This window comes from Physeter macrocephalus, chromosome 7, assembly GCF_002837175.3.
Source record: "Physeter macrocephalus isolate SW-GA chromosome 7, ASM283717v5, whole genome shotgun sequence".
Taxonomy (NCBI): Eukaryota; Metazoa; Chordata; class Mammalia; order Artiodactyla; family Physeteridae; genus Physeter; species Physeter macrocephalus.
Genome location: NC_041220.1, coordinates 77,314,076 through 77,324,311, shown reverse-complemented (window position 1 = coordinate 77,324,311; position 10,236 = coordinate 77,314,076). Strand labels below are relative to the sequence as shown.

Sequence of the window (10,236 nt, the reverse complement as noted above, 5' to 3'; positions counted from 1 at the left end):
TACTCCTCACTGCGGTCTGTGGGCTTCTAATTGCGGTGGCTTCTCTTGTTGCTGAGCACGGGCTTTAGGTGCACGGGCTTCAGTAGTTGTGGCACACAGTCTCAGTAGTTGTGGCTCGCGGGCTCTAGAGCGCAGGTTCAATAGTTGTGGCGCACGGGCTTAATTGCTCCATGGCATGTGGGATCTTCCCGGACCAGGGCTCGAACCCATGTCCCCTGCATTGGCAGGTGGATTCTTTTTTTTTTTTGCCGTACGCCGGCCTCTCACTGCTGTGGCCTCTCCCGTTGCCAAGCGCAGGCTCAGCGGCCATGGCTCACGGGCCCAGCCCCTCCGCGGCATGTGGGATCCTCCCAGACCGGGGCACAAACCCGTGTCCCCTGCATTGGCAGGCGGACTCTCAACCACTGCGCCACCAGGGAAGCCCCTACTGTGATTTCAAGATGGCACCATTTGACTTGTCAGCTTCAGCAGACTAGCTCCTAAACTACTCATGGCTACTGGTGGAAATCTACACATCTAAGAGAAGTCAAAATATTACAGACTCGTGGTTTTCAAGTGTGATACCAGCTGCCTGTATATCTCTAGTCAGCTTCCTCCCCCCAAACCCCTCAGATTTTATTCTCAATGTCCTGCTCTTCTAAGTCTTCCTTCTCTACAGCTCTTCTCTAGGTCTCAAGAGATGACCTTCCTTCTCCAGCACACCCATATCTAGTCAGTCACCAAATCTTGGATGGCCTCTCCAAGTCATCTTTCCTCTTCTCTTCCACCATAACACTGCCTGGTTCAGAATCCCATCACTTCTCTGCTATATATATATACATATATATATATGCAATGGCCTCCCTATTAAGCACCAGGCTTTTGATTTGCCTCTCTGATCATCCTCTTATCCTGTTTCCAGAGTGATCTTTTTATGTCTCACAATGTCACACTTCTTAAAATTGTACCATGGTTCTCTGGATTTCGGGTCAAGTTTAGATCCTCTCTTTAGCACACCTCCTGGCCTCTCTAACCCAGATCTTGCACAATGCACATCCTCCCCCAAACACACACACACACACACACCTCCCGCGCCCATCCCTGCCTCCACTGGCACGTTCATTGTGGTTATACTGAACAAGTTCTCTGTCCTGTTGCTTCACGTGCTTTCTGTTGCCGTCTGCAATCCCCTCCCCCATGTAGCTACCTTCTCCTTGAACTACCTCAAAGCCTAGGGCCAGAATTAGATTTTCCAGGAACCCTTCCCAGACCCCTCTGATTAGGGCCTCCTGTGATTAACTCGGCCCCTCCGCATAGGACACAAGCAGTGTGCCGTGATTTCACCTTGCCTATCTCTCCCTTAGTCTGTGTCACAACCATCTTTTTATCCTCCTTGCCAAGTATGGAGTCTGTCACACAGCAGGCCTCAGGAAGTGCCTGCTGAAAGAACTGTTAGAAGTATCACCACAGGGCCTCGTGAGCCCCCGGAACAAAACAGCAAAGAAGACATTTCTGAGGCTTCTATATCAGGGAGTAGAGAGCCTTCGTGGTTTGCCATGGGCAGGGAGGACCATCTTTGAGCTGTGACGATGAGACAAAAGCTGCTTGGCCAGCCCCGCTTCTTAGCTTACAGAGCAACGGGCGTGCACGACACGGAAAGCCGAAGCCAGAAAAACGACACTTCCCGTCACGCCTCAGGGCACCGCTGCGGGTTTCCCCTCTGCGTCACCGCCTCTTCCCCACGGAAGTGAAGGGAGCACTTCCGGGTTCGGCAATAACCTGGAGCCGGCGGCCTTAGCCCGGCCTCGTTGGGCCTTGTTCCGAAGCTCCGCCTTCGCTCCGCTCTTTCTAGAAACCCAGCTTTGCCCTTGGCGGTGCCGGACAGGTATTTCCCGGCCTCTGCGGGTACCCGCGGGACAGTCCGCTGCACTGAAGCGGCGAGTCGTTTGCTCTGTGGAGGCTCGGAAGCTCCCGCCGGGAGCAGGAAAGCCAGTTCCCGGAGTCGCGGCCCCGGCGCTGACCTTCCTTCGCTCTTTTCCCTTTCCGATTGCAGCGTCCCAGACGCGTGTGTGAGACCCCCATGGCGGATACGGCCCCGAACGGCCCCCAGGGGGCGGGCGCAGTGGTAAGTGAGCAGGCAGGGCCGTGTGGCTTGATTTGCAAGTTAGGAAGGAGCCGGAAGTGTTGGAAGTCGGGTCCGAGGCGTTGCAGAGGCTCTTTGCTTTCAGGACTGGGATTACTGGTGGGGGTGGGGGTGGGGAGAGGGCCGATCGTGAGCGAAGACGTTAGAGGGAGCTACAGGTTTCTGTTCTGAAGCGACACCGGGCCGGCCTGGAGCAGGTGGCCCTCATCTGCATGCCCACCTGTATGCCGCGGAGATTGGGCCTTCTTTCCTCTTCCCACCCCTCGGTCCCTGTCCTGTGTCCTAGGGTTGAAGATGCCACCTGAGATCGAGGCGTAACACACGCCTTGTTCCGCACGCGCGTGTTGGCCCAGAACCGTTCTGCCCGTTTTTAAGCAGAAAGGGGAGCGGTCGTTTTCTTTTCCTTTCGTCGTTTTACGAAGAGAAATGTTATTATGCTTTTGTAACTTTTTTATTTTTAAGATGCAGGTTTGCTGCTTACTAGTTTCTTGTACCAGAAGCATAATTGTCCTCTAATTTTAAACACTAAGTATGTGAACTGAGCCGAGTGACTTTTTTCTTTTCAAACATTTGCAATGTCTCTTTATATGCACACTTTTTCTTTTTTTCTTCCCTTAATTTTGCTGAACCATTTGAGAGTTGCTTACATCATGATCATTAACCCATAAGTACTTCAGTATTCTTCTACGTGACCACAGTGCAGTTATCACAGCAGTTTTTGCAGTTAAATTTGGGAAATTTAACGTTGATAACGTGTTATCAACCTAATACACAATTTATATTAAGATTTCCTCAATTGTCCTTTAAAGCTGCTTCTTCCTTATCCAGACTCATTCAGAAAGTGTGCATTGCGTTTCCTGGCCTTTGGTCCCTTTTAGTCTGGAACAGTTCCCTTGTCCTCCTCCTCCCATTTTTGTCTTTCGAGAGTTGAGACCTGTTGTTTTGCAGAACGCTTCTCAAATTGGAGTTGTCTGATTCCCGCCCCCCCCCGCCCCCACAGATGACTAGATTCAGGTTAAACATTTTGGTAGGATTATTAAATAAGTGATATTCCGTTCTTCTCAGGGCATTATATATATCAGGAAACATTTTATGTTGATTTATCTCATCATTGGAGATAAGTTTTTTTTTTTTTTTTTTGTGGTATGCGGGCCTTCCTCTGTTACGGCCTCTCCTGTTGCGGAGCACAGGCTCCGGACGCGCAGGCTCAGCGGCCATGGCTCATGGGCCCAGCCGCTCCGCGGCATGTGGGATCTTCCCATACCGGGGCGCGAACCCGGTTCCCCTGCATCGGCAGGCGGACGCGCAACCACTGCGCCACCAGGGAAGCCCCATGGAGATAAGTTTGATCGTTTGGTTAAGGTGGTGTCCACCAGAGTCTCTATTGTAAAGATAACTTGTTTCCCTTTGTAAATAAAAAGTGTTCTATGTCATGATACTTTAAGATTGTGTGAATAATTTTTCACCTCAATAGTTTTTTCACCCAAAGATACATTATATTTTTTTGCCTGAATTATTTGTAACATGGTCAGTCAGTTCACTCTTAAAATGTAAACCAATACGCTTTTTTAAACCCTTTTTAAATTGTGTAGTAAAATGCACATGCGTAAAAGTGTACAAGATGAAATGCACAGTTCAGTGATTTATCACCAAATGAACACTGTAAACAAATAGGTTTTAAAGAAAATGTTCTAAAATTAAATTTCAAACTATCATGTAGAATCTGAATATTTGTAGAGAAACTGAGCACTGTAAGCATTGACTACTGGTAATCATTTAAATTTAGAAGAGTAACAGTAGTAGGATTGGGTAGAATAAAGTGGAGGCATATATCTGAAATTACCTGCATACTGTTAGAAAGCATGCAATAAAGTTAAATAAAAAGCATCCTTGAATTTTAAAAGATACTTGCATTTTTCCCCAAAGCTTTTTTTTATATCTTCTTTCAAATGATAAATAAGTCAGATTGCTTTGAGCATTGTTTTAGACTCCAGGTTAAGACCTATTAGTGAGATTTGAAATCCTTTTCATGGAAACACTGTTTATAAAACATTAAATAGAATACAAAATACCAAAATTTATCACACATAGTAAAGATAAATATTGTTTTTGTGAGATTGTTTATTTTATATACTCACATATGTCTGTATTGGGGCTTGATGTAAAAATTGTTTGTGTAGGTTCTATCAAAAAATGTAAAAGCCACTTTAGAATTTGACACAATACAGTTTGAATGAGAAAACCAATTTTAAGTTATTGCATTCGTGATGATGGACACATCTGTTGGCAAAATGAAGCAAAAGGAAAGATAGAATGAGGAAAAAATGGAGAAGAAAGTGATATATAGAAGTTTAATCCAGGGCCGCAGAAATCAGGCTAAGACTTGTCAGGGAGCTTCAAGAGGATGAAGAAAGTCATAAAATCGGAGGTGTGAATAATGGGACAATGTCAGGTGCCATTAACACCTGACAGCCATATTTTGAGCCCCTACAGTATGCCAGGCCTTTGTGTGTACGTTGGCAAATCATCCAGAGGCTAAGTGACTATTAACCATGGTTTTACATTTCTCCTTTGTAAGGTTGATTTAGTCCAAACTGGCTTTGTGTGATGCCTTTTTACTCAGACCTGAGACTTCCCTGTTTGAATTTGAGATTTTTTTCTAAGAATAGGCATTATGGTTCTCTTGAGAGCAATTAGTTCTTATTTAATGTTCTTTTAAAGTAGGTGAAGCCAGTATTACAAGTGTTGAAGGAATACAGACAATTGTAGTTAAATTTTTCTTGCCTAATTAGTCTTTTTTTTTTTTAATGTCAACTGGTATTTTTCTATTTAAGTACTTCCTATGCTTTCCGTATCAAAACTATAAGGAGGGGACTTCCCTGATGGCACAGTGGTTCAGAATCTGCCTGCCAGTGCAAGGGACACAGGTTCGAGCCCTGGTCCGGGAAGATCCCACATGCTGCGGAGCAACTAAGCCGGTGCGCCACAACTACTGAGCCTGCGCTCTAGAGCCCGTGAGCCACAACTCCTGAGCCCGAGTGCCACAACTACTGAAGCCCGCACGCCTAGAGCCCATGCTTCGCAGCAAAGAAACCACTGCAAACAAACAAACAAACTTGTTTAAAAAAAAAAACGGTAGGGAGTTTGGCTTTGTTACTGAGCATATACATGAAACAGTTGCCCTAAGAGTTTACACTTAATGATCTTAAAAAATCAATTGCTACAGGGGCATTGGGTTTTTTGTTTTTGTTTTTTTTTTGCGGTACGCGGGCCTCTCACTGTTGTGGCCTCTCCTGCCGCGGAGCACAGGCTCCAGACGCGCAGGCTCAGCGGCCATGGCGCACGGGCCCAGCCGCTCTGCGGCATGTGGGATCTTCCCGGGCCGGGGCACGAACCCGTGTCCCCTGCATTGGCAGGTGGACTCTCAACCACTGTGCCACCAGGGAAGCCCTGAGACATTTTGAATAGGAATAAAACTACATAATATTCATCCTTAAAAGCATAATTTGCAAGCTTAATTTACTACAGTATTTTTCTTTTTACATTCAGCAATTCTTGATGGCCAATAAACTGGACACGGCAATGTGGCTTTCTCGCTTGTTCACAGTTTACTGCTCTGCTTTGTTTGTTCTGCCTCTTCTTGGGTATGTATTATACATGTTTCTGCCTTTGGTATTCACTTGTTCACTTTTTCTGGAATACCTTTTAGGTGTCACACTTGTTAAACTGCAAGGGGTTCAGGGACAAATAAAACACAGGTCTCATCCTTAAGGCACTAGTATTCTAGTAATACCAACTGGAGGTATATTTTATATCATGTGCTTTGTGAAAAGTAATATCACATTGAAAATTGAGAGAAAATGGATGTGGGGATGAGATAAGTTCATGGTTTTTTTTGCATTTTTGATTGTTAAAAGGAAGAATGACTGCTTTATAAAATTCAGTTGGGTATTGTACATCAACTATGCTTCAATAGAAATAAATAAATAAAAATTCAGTTGGGTATATATATATAAAGTGATGCTTCTGAAAAGGTATAGTAGGGTCAAGCAATTTTTTTTTTCTATTGACAGGTAATAGATTTAGGTATTGTGCAATTATGATGCAATTCACAAAGGAGGAAAAGACAGGGTAGTTGTTTATGTCTCCTGATAACCTCTCCCCTGGTAATTTGCAGGTTGCATGAAGCAGCAAGCTTTTACCAACGTGCTTTGCTGGCAAATGCTCTGACTAGTGCTCTGAGGCTGCACCAAAGATTACCACACTTCCAGTTAAGCAGAGCATTCCTGGCCCAGGCTTTGTTAGAGGACAGCTGCCACTACCTGTTGTATTCACTCATCTTTGTCAATTCCTACCCTGTTACAAGTATCCTTTTGTACCTTTTTGACAGTGAAATTGCCTACTGAGTGTATAGGAGATCTTATTTTTTGCTACAGGAAGGATTCAGCAATGAGGGTGTTCGTTGAAGCCTGGGTTGGTTGGTTTGTTGGCACTTCATTTGAATGAAGATACATTAAGTGTAAGAATTTCTGACTCTGAAATGTGAAGTCCAAATTTTGAAGAGCTGATTGGGAATTTTAAACTTTGTCTCTTTGATCTTGCCTCTTGTAAGCTTCTTTATTAGCAATGGATATTTTAAAATTCAGATTCAAAGCACAAGCCTATGGAGTACTTATTTTAGTATATGTTTCCTTCATTTAATTCACGCATTCTTTGGGAAAATGCCCAGATGCCTTGCCTTAAGAAAAGAGAAATCCTCAGCTCTTTCTTTCAACTCCCAGTGAGCTAGAAACAAATGGAAATTAATCAAGAAATAACTTACTTAAGCTGAGAATGGGATAATTAATCAGTAAAATAAATAGAAATTAGTATTTGCTATGGATAGAGTAGAATATAAGGACACATGGATACTCTCTGGAGCCAATAAAAAGGAGGGGAAGGGATTCTGCAGTTTGGTATGTTTGGGAAGCAATAGGTTAAACATTGTTAAATAGATTTCTTTACTGTAGGACCTTTGATATGGTAGTGTGCATTGTGAGACCTAAGAGTTATCAGTGTTCCCTAAACTTAATCATTTTAATCGGTTGTCCACCCCCCACCCCTCCCCCCCCATGAATCATCCCTCAGGGAAGTATTCTGTACTTTCAGAAGTACTGTTCTTAAGTGTTATTGAATATTTATGGTACAACTGTACATAATGGAAAGCACAATAAAATATATCTCTAACACTAAATACTGCCTATTTAGATAATATTTTCTATGTTTATGAAGTATCAAATTTTAAATAGATTGTTTATAAGTTTTAAGGAAAAGAGAATAGGAGGAAAGTGACATTTTTTTGAGCACCTATTTTGCCAGTATATACAGACTTGACATACTTAATCCTTGCAACACTCTGAAAAAAATGGTGAGCATTATATTATTGATAAGGCTACTGAGGCTCAAAGAGTTTAAAGTAACTTGCCTGGCATCACATTGGCAAGTGAGTAGTAATGTAGTTAAAACTCACTAGGTAATTGTACTACAACTGTAAATGATAAGCACATTTGTTTGGCATATCATCGGGTTGACCTGCTTTTGTCAGCCACATTCACTGAGGTCCTTTATAATCACCAATATTAAAATTCTTGCTTTTCTGAAATATAATGGGAAATTATATAGAGGTTCATATTTCTGCCCTTACTTACTAGCTTAAAATTTCTTTGAAAAGAAAAACAAATGATAGAAGCTGTTTTCTAGATAATTAATGTAGAGCAAATTGAATACATCAATACTGACCTCTGGGACAGTTTTATTGAGTGAATCCTGAGACGGTGCCAAATGATTCATGACAGTGAAGACAACCTCTTTGCCTTTTCTATCCAATTAGTTATTTGCTAGGCCATCTCTAGGGAATGTTGGAGTTAAGGATTTAATGTTCTTTAAATTCTTACAGGGAGGGGAGGGGGGGAGTATGCAGTGGGAATAACATAAACTATTAATTGGCAAGAAATACTAATCTGATTGCTAAAGTAGTTGGGTATTATGTTAATAAAGGTGATCCCAAAGTCATGTTCTGATCTTTGCTCTTAGAAAGGTGTTGTATTGTCCTTTTTCTATTGTACACTCTTCACCCCATGTGTTTTCTAAATAGTTTAAACGTAACAGTGAATGCTAAGGTTATGAATCTCTTATCAAGGATTTGTGAACTATAGAATGTTAGAGATGTAAGACTCATTAGAAATCCCTAGGTTTGATCGCTGCAAATTCATATGACAGAAGATGGAGCTTGGCCTAGGGAAATGAAGTTAGTGTCAGAGCCAGGAGTGAAACCCAGATATCTTGACTCTGAATTAAGATTCTGTTAAAAGTGTAAAACTGTGTGTGTGTGTGTGTGTGTGTATGATCTCAGGAAATTGGCATTTTACTTCAATTTTATGAGTGGCACAGAAGAATTAGTGAGGATATTAATCGGAGAACATTTATATTAGAGAGTTAGGATTCTTATAATACTTGGCTATAGGTCAGTGTTTTACTAGCCACCTGGAACTTAGGAACCTTTGGGTCTTAAATGATGAGTTATGGTTATAATGAATTTTATACTCAGGTTATGCTGTAGTGGTCATTTCCCTCACACGAAGCTTTCATTTGGTGTAGAAAAATATAATGGTTTATTTCTTAGAAATTGCTACTATTTTTAGGACAAGTATTTTTGCCCTTCATAATTAACTGTCTATATCATTTCATGGAAATAACTTGGACAAATGGGGTTTTTTTGTTATCAACCGAGCAGAAATTGGTGTAAAGTCTTTTGAGCAATTTCCATTTTTCAAAAAGCTGAATGAAAATTGTATATTTTATCTATGACATAAAGCCAAACAGTGAAACTCAAATATAAGGATTCTTTGCTCACGTCTGTAATTAAACTGATGAGACTCTCAATTGACTATATATAAAACCAAATATACACTGTCTTTTTTATTTGTACAGATTGAGAACACATTAACTGTAAAAGCTTGATTGGAACAGTATCTCAAAATAATGGGGCCCTTGTAGGAAACAAAGAATTAAGGATCTTTAGTTGAGGAAAATTTGAGAACTACTCTTTAAACCATTACTCTATACTCTTTCCTAAGCAACTGAGTTGATGAAAGCCATACAAAAGACTATTTTGGTATTTGAAGGCTAAGTTATTCTGTCCAGGATGACCATTGTAGGGTTAAAAGCTGTATTACTTAACGCTTGGAGTTGGCCTAGATTTCAACTTAATTTAGCCAATGTTCACAATATTTTATCCAATAGGAATAGGTGAAAAAGCTTTTTTCACTATTTTCTTCATAAAAAGAACTATGAGGTTTAAAAAATGAAAGTTGACTTTCTTATTTACAGATTAAAAAACCTTCATTTTATAAAGTGTATCAGTAGACCAAAAGCCATCACTGAACTCATTTTAGCAGATGCCATTTTAGATCTGTATATTTGAACATAATATATAGCCTGTTTTGCAAAGTGCTTGATGAATTTTTAATGTTTTCCTTAATTATTTTCTTCAGTGAGTATTTTCCCAGTCTTGTTATTTTCTTTACTTCATGCTGCCACATACACGAAAAAGGTCCTTGATGTAAGTAAAATTGTGCTGGCTTTGTTTTCTGTTTTTGACTCCTGGATTTACAGGTAGTTGACACAAATTTGAGTTTTAAGACATTTGGGCATTTGTCACAAAAAGGTCCTATATTCTGTACAAGCTTGCTCTAAATTCGTGATTTGAAAGTTTTGGTATATTTTACTGTTTAAGTTTCAATAAAATAGTACATTTTGTAGATAAGAGGTTATATTTAAGTTCTTGGATCACAGCAGTAATTGGACTCTGTAATTTCTACCTTTAATCAACTAAGGAGTCACAGATACTTTAACTGTATTTTTGGGTAGCCAGGTTTTGTTATGGTTGGAGAGAAATAACCACCACTTTTCTTGAAATAATCTAATCTTTCTTAAGGAAGATAAAGTGTCTATGAATGAAAAGGACTTTTATTGAACTTGTTTATCTATTTAACTCTACGAATATAGAAAATACAGTAAAGCAGGAAAATATGTTAACTTTTGTCCCTAAATAATTTGTAAATTTTTATATCATC

The 10,236-nt window shown here is 40.9% G+C and overlaps 1 protein-coding gene across 3 annotated transcripts in view; it reads left to right on the top strand.

Moving 5' to 3' along the window:
* The first annotated feature begins 1,735 nt into the window (after nt 1-1,735).
* The window catches only part of TMEM33 (transmembrane protein 33), a 38,656-nt gene continuing 30,155 nt past the window's right edge, over nt 1,736-10,236 (top strand). For 2 of the 3 annotated variants that reach the window (XM_028492009.2, XM_007125174.4), the window contains exons 1-4: nt 1,736-2,104; nt 5,672-5,766; nt 6,300-6,487; nt 9,655-9,722. In XM_028492009.2, coding sequence (XP_028347810.1) covers nt 2,060-2,104; nt 5,672-5,766; nt 6,300-6,487; nt 9,655-9,722 — 396 coding nt within the window. In that variant the 5' untranslated portion in view covers nt 1,736-2,059. The remainder of the gene's footprint in view (nt 2,105-5,671; nt 5,767-6,299; nt 6,488-9,654; nt 9,723-10,236) is intronic. The other variant, XM_007125175.4, reaches the window with a different exon arrangement.